General features: G+C 41.1%; 2 protein-coding genes across 8 annotated transcripts in view; both read right to left on the bottom strand.

Moving 5' to 3' along the window:
- Positions 1 to 1,916: 1,916 nt before the first annotated feature.
- Positions 1,917 to 12,987, bottom strand: BLOC1S4 (biogenesis of lysosomal organelles complex 1 subunit 4). Of its 7 annotated transcripts, none has more exons than XR_015704867.1 (7): positions 12,745 to 12,986; positions 12,282 to 12,353; positions 11,132 to 11,233; positions 10,258 to 10,392; positions 5,885 to 6,822; positions 3,302 to 3,434; positions 1,917 to 2,074 (listed from the first exon to the last, which is right to left on the bottom strand). XR_015704867.1 is itself a non-coding variant. In XM_087758209.1 (5 exons), exons 1-5 carry the CDS (start codon positions 12,949 to 12,951, stop codon positions 6,724 to 6,726), a joined length of 615 nt encoding a protein of 204 aa, XP_087614335.1. In that variant the 5' UTR covers positions 12,952 to 12,986; the 3' UTR covers positions 5,850 to 6,723. The 7 variants fall into 7 exon arrangements, 1 of the variants encoding a protein (XP_087614335.1); XR_015704873.1 differs by lacking the exons at positions 1,917 to 2,074; positions 3,302 to 3,434 and adding exons at positions 7,025 to 7,701; positions 8,361 to 8,457 and having other exon boundaries at positions 5,850 to 6,822; positions 12,745 to 12,987; XR_015704877.1 differs by lacking the exons at positions 1,917 to 2,074; positions 3,302 to 3,434 and adding exons at positions 7,025 to 7,697; positions 8,361 to 8,457 and having other exon boundaries at positions 5,850 to 6,822; positions 12,745 to 12,987.
- A 794-nt stretch (positions 12,988 to 13,781) lies between these two features.
- The window catches only part of PARD6G (par-6 family cell polarity regulator gamma), a 69,732-nt gene continuing 64,881 nt past the window's right edge, over positions 13,782 to 18,632 (bottom strand). The window contains exon 3 of the mRNA XM_087736558.1: positions 13,782 to 16,797. Within this exon, the coding sequence (XP_087592684.1) occupies positions 15,938 to 16,797 (860 nt within the window). The 3' untranslated portion in view covers positions 13,782 to 15,937. The remainder of the gene's footprint in view (positions 16,798 to 18,632) is intronic.

Genomic DNA, 18,632 nt, shown 5'->3' with positions numbered 1-18,632 from the left:
TTGTCCCGCTGGGTCACCTGCCCCTGCTTCCATCTCCTGTACACTTCCTTATTACGTTGGAGTTCAGTTGGGAGGTCTATGTCTGTTCCTCCATGTCACTCCTCCATCATGTCCTCTCCAGCAGCTTTCCTACCTGATCTGTACATCAGGCTCTTCTCTTCACAATTCCCCTGCATGAATTTCATTTCCATATTAGTGATCCATCCAAGTCCTCAAATCTAAATTGCAGCACCATCACATCTGCATTCATCACACAGCTTTGGTTCAGTCTTTGTACTCCCGAAGAGTGCTGTTGACCACCCTGGGGTTATGCCTGTCTTAGCAAGTAGTTCAGCACAGCAGAGGAAGATTTGTAAGGAGAAACCTGATGTTCAAGCTAAAGGTTTCATTTGAGTTTCATCTTGACCTAAGGCTAGCTCAAGGTCAGCAGCATGGAATGAATACCCAACAGCAGCTCTAGCATGCCAGATAAACTCCTGGAGCAAGTCTCTGGCTATACTCGATCCAAAAAGAATCCATTTCATACCCAGAGACAGTTCCATGGTGCTAACTAATGAGTGCCAGAATACTAACTGAAAAGGGGAAATGGAATATTATCTAGCCCTGCTTTTGCTGATCTCTTTCTATTGCTGATTCTGTGTCCCTCTCATAATTTCAACCAACTCACTTGGCAGAGTCTTGACTTACCTCATGGTACAAGCAATGAGTTTGCAACAGCACTGCTCATCTACCTTGTTAGCTAACAAACACCATCATAGTTGATTTTCCTTAGGCAAGATTTCTCTGGCATTACTGCCTTGTGTTTTCCTTCCTTTGACTACAGAAACATAATTAAATCCAGGAAAAGTCAAGCTAATAAATCCAGAAAGAAAACACAATTTTGGTTCAATTATATTGTTTAGCATTTTTCCCCTCAATAAATATTTTTTCCCTTAACAGTCTTCCAATACACTGGATTTTAGATGCAACAGGCACGCTTCCAAAAAAATTCCCAGCAACCACTGGCACCAAGAATGAGGGCACTGCTTATCCCTAGCAGTTGAACCACTGCATTGGAGTTGATAAAACATTGCTGGAAGTAATGCGCAGGACACACGGCACACAGACATCTCTGCAATGACAACGAGAAGGCTATTCCCAATGCCCAATTTTTTTGTTCTTCTATCCCTCTATGCTTCCAATCAAATTGCAAAACCGTGCCTGCAGTGGAAAGGGCTAATCAAATAAGCATGAGGAAAACAGATGCTAATTCCATAGTAGGCATCTCCCGGGCTGCACATCTCCCTGGTGACGCCGCCAGGGAAAGGGAGTCCCGCCAGCACGGGGCTTTGCTTGCCTTCTCAGGGGGGCGGCTGGGAGTGGAGGGGAGTCACCCCCCACCCCTGTGCCGGGACATCAGTGCTGGGGCTGGACTGTTTGGCTTGGCAGGACTGATTTTTAGCCAGAGCAGTCTAACGCTCTGGGTAACTCTACCTGCAAGTCCTACTGCTTTCGTGAAAGGCAACCTGGTCCAGCCTCCTTTCACAGTTCTTCTAGTACAGTTAAAGCCCCTCCTAAAACTGTGTACTTGGGAGTGGTGCATCCTGACACAAAAAAATTGAAAAGGCTCCTAAACTGTGAACAAATAACAAAATTGCATGTGTATGTCAGGTCTGTTGTGGATCTTCATTCATACCTCCCAGTCTGGGGATCTTGCCCTCATCTGTTCGTGCTGCTCAAAGCTCTGTCACCACAAGTTTACGCCTTAGCATTTGCCCTGGCTTGTCTCCTGGCTATGCTATTTTCTGCCTCTTCCATTCCCGCATGAGGCTCTTACCATTCCTTTTTTTTTTTTTTTTTTTTTTTTTTTTTGGTATGAATCAATCTGAACCAGCTTTTATGCCAGTTTGCAGTTCTCTGCAAACCTTCTAGATTGACTGATGTTCAGAGGAACATTTCAGATGCTCCTGTCACACTCAGTGCCAGCTCTCACTTTAAAGCCCTGGGATTGCAGGAATTTCAGCTATTGCTTTCTCTTTTTTTAAAGGTTGCTTTGTAGACCACTTGCTTGTGAAGAAAATCCTGACAGTGTCACCTGTAAGAAACAGATGGCGATTAATGTATTTTTAAATAATGTAGGCATCAAGCTATTCTCAAGAAACCTACGGTTTCTGAACAGTGGGAGATGATAAATAAAATTGGAAACTTATCTTTCTTTTCTTTCTTCATTGATACTCAGCAAGTGCTTCCCCCCCCTACCCCCCCCAAATTCTGTCCCTTTGTCTTTTCACTCAGAACCCTCTAACGGAATCCTCGCCAACATTCAGTTCATTTTCCTAGCTCTGTCAGCTCATTTATATACCTATATTTTCAATATACTTTTTTTAAAACTATTCAAGATCCTGTATAGATAGCACATTTGACTGAAAACATCACATTTTATGACTGTTTATGTAATTTTAATGTCTTTTTACTATTACTTAAACTAATAGCCCATCAAATAATGTACAGCCAATATTAAAGTTGACAATAATTAAATGATGTTTTGGGTCTTACATGTGGATTTTAGACAGGATACTTCGGGTTTCCTGTCTTATCCTTTTGTCTGATGTAATTCCAAAGGCGTTATTTCAATTTTTCGTTTTCAAACTATGTATCTACAGGTGACTGCACTCTGCCTCACCAGCGCTGTTCAGTACTGGCCATGAGCAGTACCTTCTGCTTCCCTGTTTTCTTCTTTGCTTGTTACTTAGCACTTCTAAGGCATCGATCATCATGCATAATTTGAATACTTGTATTGTTTTGCAAAATCATAAAAATGACCAGCATTAAAAGTCTGTGAGTAGATAGCATCAAGCAAGAAGGTAAAGAACATTCCCTAAACCTCCGAGATCAGCTGGAGCGGGAGGCCGTACTCCCACCTTTAGGCTGTGCTACCACCCATCGGCTTGAAGCAGAATAAACAAAAGCAGCGGAGCGGACAGGGCCTCTGCTCTGCTGTTGCAGCCCAGCCTGCCCCATAACCGAGCTCCGACACGGCTGGGAATCCCTGCGGTTGAAGACTCCTCATTCCTGATGGATTCAGCCGCAGTGGCTGGAGAGATGACCAAGCCCCACTACGGTCCTCTGTGACCATGGCTACATCTGACAGGGATTTCGGCTTTTCGAGGCAGGGCTTCTGTCGGGGCATAGGGGATTTTCTCGGTAGCTGCTCCAAGACTAGAATTTTCTTCTGTAAAAACTGAGGGAGCTTAAAAGTGTCATCACTTAAAGATACCTTTTTTTTTTTTTTTTTTTGGTAAGGGAACCTTAAAATATTTACCATTTTCAAATGCAAAGCTCTCTTCTTAGATGTAGATGCAAGCTATCTTGCTCTTCTTTCTCATTCTGGAAGGTGTTGCACTCACTCAGGATCACTCTCTACAACTCAAGATCTTGGTATTTGGAAACAGTTCCTGTGCAGGACAGAATCCAAATTAAGCTTGCTACCGATTTCTTAGTATTGCAGGTAAAACTACTTAACCTTGAAGGTTGTTGTCAGCAGAAGTAATGAACTGCTAGGGGTTTTGATAATGTCAATGTAATCCAGTGCACCTTTAAATCTTTAAACAATTTATTCTTTTATTTGGTCAGATAAATCATCGCATCTGTTTCTTTTCATGTCAGTAATGTGCATCTTTCTATAATTTCTTTAGGCTTCATAGCACCTGCAGTGGCATTGCTCGAGTGGAACAAAATGCCTAGGCCCAAAAATAATTAAACACAAATATCCATCTTTATGTGCCTACTTCAGGCATATGTAACTAAATACTTAGGTAAGACAGATCACATTGATTTTTGTCCAGGAGCTATGAAAAATGTGGACCTCTAACATTCAGTCCATCCTGCATATCTTGTGAATGGAGCTTTTGTTGTATATACACATACACCTCACGGTAAACAGGTATCTTTTAGTATGCCGCAGCATTAGTTTCAATTAGACGCTTGCCTAAAACGTACCTAAGAATATAAAAACTTCTAGCATTCTCTCTGCTAGGTGAAATTCAAAGTTTTTGCTTCATGTCATCGAAGAAAAGTAAGCTTTGTGTGTAGACTCTTCCCTTGACATTAACCATTAGCTCATTTCATACACTGGATAACCAGCCTTGAGCAGCTCAGCTCATTAAGCACGTCTCGCGTTACATCAGTTCGACCTGAAGAGCTCTTCGTGTTAAAAACAGGTAATGTAGTGCTATTGTTACTGGCTTCCTATCTTGGAACCCAAGCAAGAGGAGAAAGGTAAACATTGCGCAGAGAAAGATCCACGTGCAGCTTTCTGGGCACGTGAGGATCGCTATCAGTGGGTTTTGATATTTAGATTTTATTTGCAGCTGGCAAAAATAGGAAATATTGAGCCTAATTCATAATATAGTTATTACTGGTTTCACATTAAGACAAGGTAACAACAGCAGACAGAATAAAGGAATATTTTGTGAGTCTGTCTTTACTGAGTGTGAACACTTGGGATCTTTTTTATGCTATTCCTGCTTGGTGAGACTGACCACAAACAAGGAGACAGCCAAGGCAGTACCAGTTCAACAGCAGAGCGCACGCGTGGATCTTGTCAGTATTGTGAGAACACCTGACTTTTGTAACTTTGCTAGACTATAGTTCACAGATGAACTGTGACCTTGTTATTCTCCATCCTGTATTAAAAAAAGCCACGATTTATTTATTGTCTGTACTTCTACTGCATTGCCTTAATACATCTTCCATATACCGTCCATTATTTTCAGTAATAAAAATATTTTGGAACATTTCCAACATAAAACTGTACTAGTTCTAGGAAATGCATGATTTTTGTTTGTGGTGTGCTTTGAAGAGATAACTTACATTTTCCGTACAACTGTTTAACATAAATGCCCACTTCAGAGTATTTGAATTTTTTCTTATTAATATGAACAATATTGTGTGACAAATGCTCAGCTGTATAAGCCTTCTCAGATCTTTATTTTAATATTTTTAATTATATCATGCTTAAAAATAACTGCATTTTAGCTCCATTCAGCAGAGGGCGAAGTTGTTATTTGAGCAGTTGATTCATTGAATTAGAAAGCTCTTCTAAAGTTACTTTAAAATTTTTTGTAACGTCAGTGTTAGTGTGTTTAAGAGTATTTGGCTGTAGCTTTATGTTGCTACACTAAGTTATAGGTATGTCATTTCATTAGATTTCACTGAGGAGCGATAAGCCTTCAAGGATTATTATGGACAAACTAGAAAGGTACCACACCTTTTTGAAATGCAACTGTTGCTGCAGTGCAACATCCAAATAGCAAAATATTTATGAAAGCAAGGAGTACGGGAGGCAGGGGCAGGAGACCTTCTTCAAAGTCAAATGTCTGTTCCTTTCTTCATACTCACATGTAATTATTCTTCTAGACTCTTTATGTTAAAATTCAGGTAAATCTTACATTACAACTGCTTTTGGAGCCTATTAATTTTGACTTCCCAATCTTTAATTTTTACTAAATGTTGCTTCAGGTGCTATTTAGAACCTGGTCCCTGCTGCTGTTGGGAGACAAGACCATATGGTTTTCAAAGCTTTATCTATTAATATATAATCCTTGCTCTACAACTGCAGACCTTTTTCTGTGCTTGCAACACAAAAATCAGCAGACATGTTGTTGTTTCCCTAATGCATTCCTTATTCCTCTGAAATTTCAATTTTGGATAGTTGTAGTGAGTTATATTGGCAGTAAAACAGCAGTGGTAAAATCGTTGTTCAGAGGAATACAACAATTTATGATTATATGAGGCTGTATGCAAAAAGGTTGTCAGAAACAATGGTGCAGTTCGATACCGTCAGGTGAAACGCAAGACCACAACAGGGGTTAGACAGCTATTAGTTTATTGATAATATACTCACACTGCAATCAGCACGGGGAGCCCCAGTAACCGCACGGAGGGTTGTGAGGGAAAAGCAGACAGTCTGGTCAGGCGCCCGATCAAGGCTCAGTCCAGGGACATCCCTGCCTCAACTTAGATACTTTTCCTTTTTGACAGCAGGTCATACATATATACATATATATGTCTCTCTCTCTCTCTCCTCTCTCATGCCCACCTGGTTACACATCAAACAATACAATGCTGCGATAATGAGATGCTCAGGTCACTGTGACCTGATGATCATCAGTGGGGGCAGGATGTTTGCTTTGTGAACTTGAAGTAGATCACGTCCATTGACCTTGACTCCTCGCCGATCTTCCAATTTCTCCCCTTGCAACTTGTACATCCCAACGTCGTCCATTTCTCTGTACAAACTGCAGGGACTAGGTTCCAAAACTTGGAGTAGGTGATTTTATGCATAGTTTTTCCTTCACCTCAATCAGTACATTAGCAAAAAAAAAAAAACCACCATCCTTGTGGTATAGCTATTTACACTTGCAGCAGCACAGACATTTATGTGTTAAAAGATTTATATATAAAAGTATATTTCCATATTTAAAAAAAAAAATCTAATGCAGAAGTATTCTTAAGTTTCTTCCCCACTAGAATCTGAAAATTTATACTGTGTTTTAGGAAGACTTTTGAAATAATGTACACAAATTACCTGAAAATACTGCCTGAAGGAAGACAATGAGAATCAGTATGGCAATATGCCATCAGTAATGCTCAGAAACGCAGCTATTCTGAGGTTAGCATTTCTTTTGTTCACTTGGCTGTCTCTGTTCTGGCGGATTCATATCAATCCCAAATCAAAAATCATCAATAAGGTGCTTCATTAAGACATGGAAAATAGTCTTCAGTCTTGAAGAGGACTGGAGGTTCATAGAGGGTCTGTTGTTGTCGTGAGGAAGACGATTTCTGCAAATTAGATAAGTTTATTTTTCACCTCCTTAAAAAAGCAAGTTTTAAAACAAAGCCTACACAGCTAAAATGCAAAACAGGAAAACTTTTAAACGTCTATCTCCTTAGTCAGGTGAATTTTAATCATAGCTCAGATGGGTCTGGCATATTCTTAATGTTAGTGAAGAAAAGCAGCCTTTGACTTTTGCCATTCTGTCACCTGAACAGATGCAGTCCTGGAAAGCGTATGACATGCCAGCTTTGCAGGAGCCAAACGGGTCATCTTCTCCAGCTGATGGTATAGTCCTTGTAACCTTCATCCTGCCAGAGCCATATACCTTTACCTTTCCTGCTCCAGCCTTCGAGTTCTCCTCAGCCGCTTCCTTTGAGTTAACCCTAGCCTGTGTTCTCAGTTACTTAGTTAAAAAAGTCTTCAGATGGAAACACACCTAGCAAATGTTTCTTTCGAGAAGGTTGCTGCTCCTGCTGAGCTTCTTCATCAAGTGTATGTTAGAATATATGCACTATAACATACCATTAACAATAATATGGTAGTGGACTGGAAAAGAGCTGTTAGGCTGTTTTTCAGGAAGAGTGTATGTGTTTCTTTTAAATATTAACTGTACAGTGTTTTGCTATACCAAACGGCTCATTTAAGAAGACAACAGCGAGGACCACTACTGACTATTGTGTCAGCCTTCCTGCACGTAAATGATGCTGCACCGCCACACGGAGCAAGTGTGTGTTTTCAATATTTGTGGTCTTAAATAGAAGGCTTGAAATCAAGACTTCATTCATTAAAAATTCTTTTAGATTCATGAAAAGATTTTGATGAACTATTTTGCAGAGGTCTCAGTCAGTTTGTCTGCAGAATTCTTCAGGTACTTTTTTGCCTGTCTGGGATGAGGAAATTAAGAGTCTTCACCAATAATAAAGTTAAAAGCATACCAAATATCATTAGTATACTTTGAGTTTGGAATGCTTTTACAGTACCAAAATGAGGATATAATGAAGCATACCTACAAAACAGCTAAGCGGAATTTTTCCAGTATTCAGTTGAGCTGGTATACTTGTACTCCATATGAAATAAGTACATATTCTCCTGCTATATACAAAATTGCTGATTTATGACATTTAAATTATATTTGTCTTTAACTTTACGATACCAATAATTTCTCTGAAATACGTTTCTTTTTCCATTCAAGTTGTAATGAAATAAAAAATACAAACAAAGTTCAGATCTATAAATAGCGGATATTATCAATGTTCTCTGTATCAGAAATTTTGCCAAATGTAAAAACAATCCTTGAACTCAAAGTTCTGTTTTTAAAAATTGTTTCCTATCCTGTACTGCCCTATGAGAAAACACCTTGCAAGCAAGGGAAACTAAGGTCATTCTGCAACTCACGACACCGACTGAAGAGGCACTGTATTTGCGTACGTGCAAGATAATTTCAATCCAGTGAGGAAATTCATAGGCAGGCATAGTACCCACAGTTCCCTAAGTACACCTTTATGAATAGTTATTGTTGCAGCTGCTTAGCAGACGTTTTTACCTTTTGAGAGAGTCTACATCCTTAATGATATTAGAAGTCTTACAGTACTGTACTTTACACTGCCTGGTATTCACAAGGGAAGAACTTGGGGCAAAATCTGAAAGTGAGATTACAAATACACAGCTTAAGAAATACAAAAGAGATCCTTTGTGTAAAGAAGCAGATACATTTAAATGGGAAGAGAGTGAGAGAACTTGACTAAATTAAGATTGTAGCAGGAAAATATGAACTACAACTAGAGTGAAAATCATGGCACTGGTATAGCCTTCTTTTCTGAAGGACTGATATATTGAGTGAGCTGATTGAATGTTAGGCATGAGGAGAAATCTCTCTCGGTAGGCATTTGCATTCAGACATGCTTGTGTTTACTACTGGAAACAGCTATTTAACTATGCAATACTCAGTACCGCTACGGAACAGTGACCTGCCTTTTAGTTCATCAATTAATACTAGTGAGCTCTGAGGGGTGATTGCTATCCATACCCAAACCAAGAAAGCGCTGGACATGCCAGGTTCAGCCTATTGACACTTTCAAAGACTTTTCCACCTTCTTAATTGTGGAAAAACTGCTAAGCTGACAAAGTGTTCCCGTGCAACACTAAAAAAGCACTTTGTCCGGACTTTCAAACTTTTCAGTTAAAGATTATAATTCTCTGGTTGACAACTGGTTTTAGCAACAAAATGGAAAACACTGTTGAATATGCTCCAAGACAACTGCTGCAGTTGTTTGTTTCTGCAATTGGCCCATAAATAGCAGCTTTGTTTTTTGTTTGTTTGTTTTGTTTTTTTTAAGAAAAAATGACATCACTTTAAACTTCAACACCAAAGAAAATGACAGAATGAGAAGTTCACTAACTTAAAGACTGCACAGAAAACAGCAGTGAAGAACAGGTTTCCTGAACTGAGTCTTACCAAGACAATACATATTCTTTTTACAACCATTTTTCTCTGCTGCCACATGTGCTTGCACTATGTAGGAACACAAATGCTTCCACAGTCACAGCCATCTTCCTCTCCTGCTCTGCAAACCTCCTTTATTTCAGTATTCTCACCAGTATTATGATACAGAAACCTGAGCTAGTACAGGATGAATACAGGAAAAGATAAAGAAAAGAATCTGGGAGCTGACAAGACACAAGGAGGAGTACTTATAAATGGTGTATCGGCAGGTGATGCCAAGAAGCATCAGGTGGTTCAGAAGATTAATTTTTTTTTTTTTAACCCAGAAGGTTATTTTAAAACTAGGGCATAGTGCCAGTATTTAAGGCTAGGTATGGCATCTCTTTGAAACACACTAGAGAGAGCACTTTAAGTCTTCTGTAGAGAAACAGTCCACACACAGTAATGAGGAAAGGCAAAGAAAATTGCACCCTTAGAAAGTTTAACAAGGTGCTTACATGATTACTGAGCTGCACGGACTGAGTACAAACAGAACCTCTATTTTAAAAATATTGTGCAGTGCAGCTTTCATTTCCTTTTTTGGTAACATTTCTGCAGTGATATTCTTAATGCAGCACGATTCTTTAACAGCGTTGTCTGTACAGGCTCTTCCTACTTGCTTTGCATACCATCAGAGATCAGGGGTGCTTTAATATAATGGCTTGTTCATTATGTGCTTGTTTGTGCTCTTCACATTCCCTTCTTTGTGTATTCAGCCTTATTTTGGAAAGTTACACAAATCCTTGTAAGAATTTGTGACTTTTAAGTTTGGTTGGGTTTTTTTTTGTTTGTTTTTGTTTTTTAATAAGCCTGAGAACTTTGCAAAATCCTAATACAGTATATGAAAGTTTTACAGTTAAATTCAGATATACGTGCAACAAACTTACTATTATTTTAACCACCCACTCTGGTAAGCAGAGCAACTAAGCTGGTCACATGGTAACAAAAGCTTACTTACATTAAGGAAGGATGGTATGCTGATTGTGTGCAAGATTTTCTTGAATGTGCTTGGAAAAGCTCCGAGGTCTGTTTCTGCCTTTACAACCCGTTCCTCCAGTCCAGCTACGCTATTTCCAATCATCTTCACAAAAGCCTAGTGTGAAAAAACGAAAAGAAATCCAACTTTTTCACTAACAAATCAGAACAGGATTATGTACTGCTTGACAGTGGTCAAAGTTCCATTACTTAAATGAGAAGGAGTCAAAAACTCCAAGCTCTACTTCCCTTCCACCTACAAGTCCATTTTATTGCTAAAAATTACTTGAGATACTTAAAAGGCTGCAAAAACAGGTTAAATCTAATAAAACAATCGGTCCTCCTTTTCCTATTTGCCTTTCAAATAACTAATTTATACGTCTATCTACCCTTCTACTAAAAGTGGGACCAAGGATCTGGATCGCCATTTTGAAGCTTTACCAGGGATGAACAGACCTCTTATTCAACTAGTCTCCAAATAGCTCCCAAGACAATAACTTTGAAAGATATTATAAAAAACAAAACAAAAACAAAACAAAAAAGAAGAAAAAGAGGTACTATTACTTTCCGAAAAAAGAAAGATGGCTGCCTCGCTTCAAGCAGTAACTACAAAAAATAAAACAATTTTTTTAAAAAAGGGATTTTGTTTTAGAATGCCCGTAGTCTCCAGAAATTCTTAATAAATTGTGTTCTCTTCATTAACCCTGAAGTATTGAACCCAGATTGGACACGGAGAGCAAAATGGTTCTGAACGCACTCCACGTGCATGCACATGCACAAGACACACAATTACAGCATATCATTGATTCCTCCCCTGTTGAGAAACAGAATACATCTAGAAGATATCAAATACATACCTCTAGTTTGTCAATCTTCCTGTATATCTGTCTCATTTCTGTAGCTTTTGTGTAAATTTGAGGTATACTTTCATTAACAACTTGAGAGGAATCACTTCGAATCTAAAATGATTCAAAGAAATAATACAAAAGTCAATGAATACAACAGAATGTCAAGTAGTAGGTTCTATTCCCAAAACTAGAACTGTGCTCCAATTAACAGATGAAAACTCATAGTTTAAAAATGCTAGATCAGTGTTAGTACAAAAATACTAGATTAAAACTAATAAGATAGCATCTTAGTACAGTTTAGCAAGTGCTTTTGAACAACATTTATTTTGCATAGGCAAATATTCACCTTTGTAATTATATTAAAAAAGGCTGCCTCAGCCTTATCAGAATGAAGAGATGGAACATTTCCCAAGAGACATTAAAAAAAATCAAATATATAAACCCCAAATTTTTACTTAAATTTTACTACCTGTATGTTTCTTCAACTTTGCTAAGAAAAAATAGGCCACAGAATCTTTTTTTTTTAAATTGCTTAAAAAAAACCAACCAACCAAAAACCAAAACCAAAACAAACCCCAGTAAAGTTCATCTTAGAATAGCGCAGGTGAAACACACGTGCTACGCTTTACAAGACAGCCTGTATACCCACGTCAGCTTATAGAAACTTTCCACTCAGTTTCCCTGTCTCCTCCCATGTGAAAGTGAAAACAAAGCTGCCTTTTTGATGAAAGGGTAAGAAAAGGTTCCCTAAAGACAAATCTGGCTTTGGAGGCTTGGCAACTCTGGTTAGATACTTTGATTACAAAATCCAGAGAGGATGTCTTTATGTATTTTAAAGGAGAAGCAGAACATCGCATTGTCCTTTTAAGCATGTATCACTATGCCATTCGAAACTGGATTCCATGTATGTACATGGACAAATATACAAACAGGATTATGTAAATATGCAGTTATATAGCTATATGGGCATATTTTGCTCCGACATGAAAGTTCAGTAGTTCTCATCCATGAGTTACCTAATTATCAAGCGTGCTCTCATACTGGAACCTGTCTGCCTAGACCAAAGGCTGCTTCACATCTCATGTTTTTAAATGAGGTAGAATACATAAAAAACTTTATTCTGACTTCAAAAACATAACTATGTGCGAGTTATACATACCATGTCCAGCATTCCCACAAATTCATCCACTCTGGTCAGCAAATCCTCTAGGCTCTTGTCTAAGCTTTCTATCTGCAAAATAGAAATCCTTTAAAAGGTAGTCGAAAACACACACACACACCCCCCACCCCCCGCAGATTCTCCCAAACCAAACCTCGGAGTACAGACATCAGCCAGAGTAAAACCCGCGTAACAGAAACCCCGCAGCTCCGGCTACGTTAAGCGCGGGCGGGCGGGCACGCGGGTGTACCTTGTCCCGCACAAAACGACGCCGCGGCCCTGCAAGCGGCGCGGTGCCTTGGGCCTCCCCGCTCTCTCACGCCGCCTCGGAAAGCCGCCCTCCAGCCACAGCCCCTTTCCCCGGGGAAAGGGCCCGCCGCTGCTCCCGCTCCCGCCCCCCGGGGACGCGGGCAGGCCCGGCCGCAGGGGCAGGGCAGGGCGGTGGCAGGCCCCGGCCCCTCACCTGCTCGCTGAAGAGGCTGCGGTCGGCGAGCAGGTACGCGGAATAGGCGGCGGCGGTGGCGCTGAGGGACGCCTCCGAGGGGTCCTCCTCCTCCTCCGGCTCCCCGAGCCCGGAAGCGCTGCTGTGGCTCTGGGAGACGTTCCCGCTGTCCGCGCCGGGGTAGGCGCCGGGCGGGTCGGCCGCAGCCCCCTCCGCCGCGGCCGCCATGCTGCTGCCCGCCTCCCCCCCCCGCCCCTCCGCCGCTCACGTGAGCGGGGCGGGGCCGGCGCAGGCGCGCTGGCGATGGGGGGGGCGGACCCCGCCCCTGCGGCCTCCCCTCAGCCCCGGGCGGGAAGGCGGCGCCGGCGGCAAGGGGCGGTTGGGGGGGGGTTTGTCCTCTGCGGGGGAGCAGCCTGCCTCTGCCCCCGCACCCGCGCTTAGAGCCCCCTTCAGCAGCTTCATCCCGTACCCCAAGGGGCCCCTGGGTGCGCGAAGCCCGAACCGCTCCGCCGCCTTTCCACACAGGGGCTTCTGCCGGTGACAGCCTGAACGGGGAAAGGCAACTCGTGTGAGACAGCTTCGGTTATCAACATGAACAGAAGCTGTTTTTTCTCTCTTCTAGGTGATGCAAATGGGCACAAAAATGCTTGCAAGCCTTGAAAGTCACGTCGCGCGGTGGCAGATGGATAGCTTGCTATTCTCGGCTCGCCCTTGAACTCTTTGGCACAATACGTTCACGCTAGCGTGCGAGATGCAACTTAGGTTTCCTACGTCCCGGGCTGAGTTTGGATGTTTTGTACTACGAGGCTTTATTTGGACAGCCAGGGAGCGGTCTCTGGGCAGAGGTCTGTCACGAAGGTCACCCCGGCCTGTCACTAAGGCGGAGGGATCGTGGGCTTCTCCTGAGTAGCCCGAACTCCCCCCGCTCCTCAGAGCCACGAGGTTTAAGCAAGCCGCAGCAAACCACTTGGTTCCCATGGGAATCGGTGTAACGGTACCCTTTAGTAAAAGCAGTACTGGGAAAAAACATTACGGAAAGAAACTTGGCATCAGTAACAACCACCAGAAGCATCAAAGTTGTACTGGTGGAGTGAAAAGCGTTACTAAAATGGTTACGCATCTGAAGAGTCATCAAAACCAGGTATCTTGTTTCCCCAGGGAAGGGAGATACTTCTACAGAAAGATGTGCTTGAGCCTAGGGGAAAGGATATAGCATAGAAGCAAGACAGTGCACATTTTATTGCGGACAGGTCACACTTTCATCAATTAAATAAGGTAAAATCAGTAACTTCAGCCAGACAAATCCACTATTCATAAAAGTAGTCTTATTTAAGGTGTAACAAAATTTTCCTGATAAGATGGTCTGATTGACTGAAGCACATCCAGCCATTAATTTTTTTTTACTGCACCAATAATCAGATTTTTTTAAAAAAATGAAAACCTTTGGTAAAGTACAAACACAGTTTTAAGACGAACAGGATCAATGTTCCATTCTTACTGTGCTGGGAAAAACAAGTACAGCTCTATAACTGCTGTGATACCTAGAAGAGGTTTAATTAGAGTAAGTGAAAGAATTTTAAAATAAACTTTTAAAGAAAATCTAAAAGGAATAAACTAAGTTCAATGTCCCAAACATATTTAACAATGAACAGAAGACTGGTTGTTCCACAGGTATTCTAAATTAGCGACAATGAATTAGTCCGCACATCCTTTGTCCAGACATTACAGATTCCAAAATGGAATGTAATTTGTTCAAACCAAGACTTCTGAATTTTCATATCCATACAATATTTAAGAAATGTCTATTCCACCATATAAAAAAGCTTTAATATACTACAAAGTTAAAAACAAAAAGAAAATGACACAAGCTAAAAGTAGAAAAATACATTGTAAAACATTTATATTTTGTTCCTTACACTGATCAAGATATAACAAAATACTTTAGATTAGACCACTTTCATAAATTCATGGCATTTTCAGAAGCAGACAGTTATCGACTCAACGGTCACTGGTTACCCACTAGCCAGCATCCAGTAAAGATGTCTGACCATCGCAAACATCCAGTATATTTTAAGTTTCTAGAAATCCTGTGTAGACGTTAAGCTTTACGATTACTAGAAGAGTCCAAAAATACCAGAACTATTCTAAGTTAGGCTTGACAGTCAGTTAGCATCCCTCCTCTGTATAGCAATCAGCCAATCTTTTGTAAGGGAAGACCTTGCGAGTTTAGGTTGCCCCAAACGTACAGCAAGGACCTGTGTCAGCTCTGAGGTGAAGGGGACCGTCCTAGCACACTCTTCCACTTTTGTTGCCTTCTTGCTTGCATCCCTAAAATTCACATGATATTGAAAAAACAGAGATGATGGGGGAAAAAAAATTAAAAGAGAGGTATTATCTAATAAATATCAAAAAAGAATACATTACACATAATGGTGCTGAACCTAGTTTTAAGACCTTATTGGCGTGGTTTTTTTTTTTTTTCCCTGTGCAGCACGCATCCGTGCTGCAGGCAGGCCTGCCTCTGAGCAGCAGGTGGTGCTGGTCTCACAGCAATAACACCAACATCCTCCAACACTGCCTCGTTAGGCTTTTAAAAAAATACATATAGATCATTTCATTTGGAAAATGTATTTGCAGCATCTCCCTAAAGTTGTTACCACCAGAGTAGGAAACCGCTACCTTTATAGAGCTTGTCTGGATTAGACATAAGGTTGCAAATATGGTGTAAACAAGTTAGTGGCAGGTCTGTATGTAACGGTAGAAGATCGGATGGCTATTAAGAAGCACTCTTTAAACTGGTATTAGAAGAAAACCAGATTCCACTTCAAATAGAGATGTCTGTTACTATTAAAATCTAATTCATATACATGCATGTATAAATACATCCACCCATGCATTCAAACGCAAGTATGTAGCACTGCCGTTGGTAGCCTGTAAGACTGCCTAGATTTATACCAACTGAACCAAATTTGTTTTCTCACTTTAGGGCTTGGACATAAACCAGGTTTTACACTCTGGCTTTCTCCTGACTAATTTTGCGCTGCATGACAGTTTTATGTCTAGCTCCAGATGCCACGTTTCCTAGAAAGCAACAGTTTTCTGCACCCGTGAGGTCTACGAGAATATCAGCTCTCTGTTTTGTGCATAACATGTTGCAAGAGTCAATTGTCCCAATTGGCACTTAAGACTGAAAGGAGAGTTGCGGGAATTGCTACTAAAGTGTAATGACTGTTCCATCCTCCTCGATACCTCCTCTGGGGATAACCAGACTGTGTCGGGGATCAGTTTTTAAGGAACTGAGTAATTTGTGGATGTTGCCGTTGCTTTCTCGGCCAGAGTTGTTGTTGAGCACCAGGTCCCTTTGAAGTCTGTGGCTCAGGCTGCTGCCATTGATTCGAGAGAGGCTACTGGAAGTAAGGCTGTGCAGTTTAGGAATGTGCTGTGGCTCCAGACCGCCCTCGATGACAATGTCAGCCTCTTCGTCACTCTCCATTTCATCAGGGTGGAAGTTCTGCAGCACGTGGGATGTAGGCAAGCTATGGTGACTAGCAGTGCTGTCTGTAGACTGGCCAGAGCTACCCGACATCCTACTGCTTCGAATAATATTGTTCCTCTGGTTTGCCGGCTTGACCGTGATAATAAGATTATGGCTGTTGGCAATCATCATGTCTGTGACTTGGTCGAGAGTTTTTCCTGCTACTTCAATGCCGTTAACTTCCAGGACTTCATCATTCACAGCCAGCAAGCCTGTGCTCTCCGCTAAGCCTCCAGGAACCATACGAGAGATGAAGATACCGGGTACTTTTTCTAGTCCATGAGGAGTAACCCTTACGCTGGTGCCGTCGCGAATGTAAAATCCCAAGGGTTTCTCACACCCATGCCGATACAGCCTCACTCTCCTGTGCGTTTCAGGAAGAATGTCCACATCGATTATGGAAGACACTGGTCTAAAATCATGAGGCATGCTAATGTTAATGTGGGGACGCCGGCGGAGGTTGTCATTGCGGAGTGTCACCAGAGCCTTCTTCTTCCTCGATAGCGTGTTGGTCCCAAAATTACTGTAGTCCACTTCATCTGAAAGAGAAACAGTACCAATGTATCAATTAAACAGAGAATAATTCAACCTACAGGGCATTTTCCTCTTAAATCTGGTTCAATGAAGACACACTCCTAATAATTTGGAAAAAAATCCAATTAATTCTTCCGCTTACTCTAACCATTGTTTCATTTTATGTCCAGCAGCACATCATTCAGAATAAATGAGTTGTTTTCAATGACTACGCATATTTCTTCCATATTTTAAGGGAAAAAGACTTCTTATTTTCAACTCCTGTTGTCAGCTGTGCAGAATGCAATTACTTGCAGCTGCAGGCCTGGTACACCATCTTAGACGTGAGACCGTATTTTCAGAGTTGGACTGTAATTGTATACACACATCTCAAGTGGGCAAGGAGCATATACACATTCTTAGCCTAAAAGTCTGAATCGGGGAGTATTTTAATATCCAATACACAGCCTTAACTGATAGCAGACCTTAAAACATGAAGGCAGGGTGTGAGAGAGTAGTTGGATATGTGCTTTTAGCCTAGCCTTTTTTAGTAAGGAATTTATGTTAATATGCATCTCTTGGTACAGCATTTTGCTCTTTGGAATATTTTACTTCACTTCAGCTGAATTTGACAGCAATAAGAAGTGCTAAAAGCACCAGGTACCAAAAAAGTTCTGTGTAAGCAAGCGGCCTGGTAGGAAGAGAAGCAGGGAGAAAGAAACTGCTCTGCTGCCGAGTCCATATGTAAGGGATCACAGAACAAGACACGGACTCGTACACACACTCCTGCCCTTGAGAGGAAGATCCATAGGAAAGCAGCCTTTGTAGGGTCTACTGCTTAAGGACTTGTTTAAATATTTCTGTCTCTGTAGTGGTATCTCAAGGGCATGTGCAGAATGATCAGCTTTAAATCAGCCAAGTAATATGACAAGTTATTCCATATAAGAAGCTCATGTTGTGCTTTGCATAAAAAATACTTAGTCATGAATTTAATGTACAAAATGCGTCACTGCATTTCACATTAAAAATACTCTGCGTATTTTAAACGTCAAGCATGCACTAGCTGGAGAATTATTTCACTGGGAGTTTATGCATGCTAACACTTTTCAGATAAACTAACAGACTTTCGGTTTATTCTGCTGTTGAAGACGAGCAGTAAAACACAAAAGTACAACTATAGAACTGCCACTAAGAAAATTTTATTTCTGACAAATTGACTGTGCATAGTAACATTGGAGAAAGTAAGACAATACCTCTACCTGCTAAAGGTTGGGAAAAAAAAAAAAAAAGTATTAGTAAAAACAAGCTTATAATTACATTTTTTTTTCTTGTAAGGTCTCATTTTCAAATCAGCTTTCAAGGCATATTATTGTCAGACTTCAATTAAGTGACATGAAGTTACACAACTCAAAGGACACGAAAAAAAGTACAAAGCAGCAACCTGATCTAACTGAGCCTGCTTGGAGCAGGGTGTTGGATTAGCTGGCCTCCAGAGGTCCCTTCCAGCCTAAATTATTCTGTGATCCTACATAGTCCTTTGGGCTGGAAAAAAAATCATTTGAAGACTTTAGAAAGACTATTTCTGCATTCCCCTGTAACTTATTTACACTGGCTATACTAACACTTGACATCACAAGGCATCTAGAAGGTCATCCTGAAGGAAGAGCTTCTGTGAAATAAAGATACTCCTTGGACAAGTTTATTGTGTTTAACTTCACACCTCGCCTCTTGTCTCTCCTCCCAGGCTGTTCAGAGCCATACCGACTGCACAGGCCCTACTTTGTAATTTAGACTGGTGAGGCACAGGACTGGAAGTCCTTAAAATCACCCGAAGACGAGAAGCTCCCAACTGGTTCCTGGG

Source organism: Nipponia nippon, unplaced genomic scaffold (genome assembly GCF_047370975.1).
Source record: "Nipponia nippon isolate SJK-2023a ecotype South Korea unplaced genomic scaffold, ASM4737097v1 scaffold_1, whole genome shotgun sequence".
Lineage (NCBI taxonomy): Eukaryota > Metazoa > Chordata > Aves > Pelecaniformes > Threskiornithidae > Nipponia > Nipponia nippon.
The sequence above is the reverse complement of the archived record's forward strand: the minus strand, read 5'-3'. Positions and strand labels throughout refer to the sequence as shown.

Coding starts and splice junctions, on each gene's coding strand:
- BLOC1S4 (XM_087758209.1), bottom strand. CDS start 12,951: ATGGCGGCCGCGGCGGAGGGGGCTGCGGCCGACCCGCCCGGCGCCTAC. Junction 12,354..12,744: donor GCAGCCTCTTCAGCGAGCAG/GTGAGGGGCCGG, acceptor TCTATTTTGCAG/ATAGAAAGCTTAGACAAGAG. Junction 11,234..12,281: donor TTGTGGGAATGCTGGACATG/GTATGTATAACT, acceptor GAATCATTTTAG/ATTCGAAGTGATTCCTCTCA.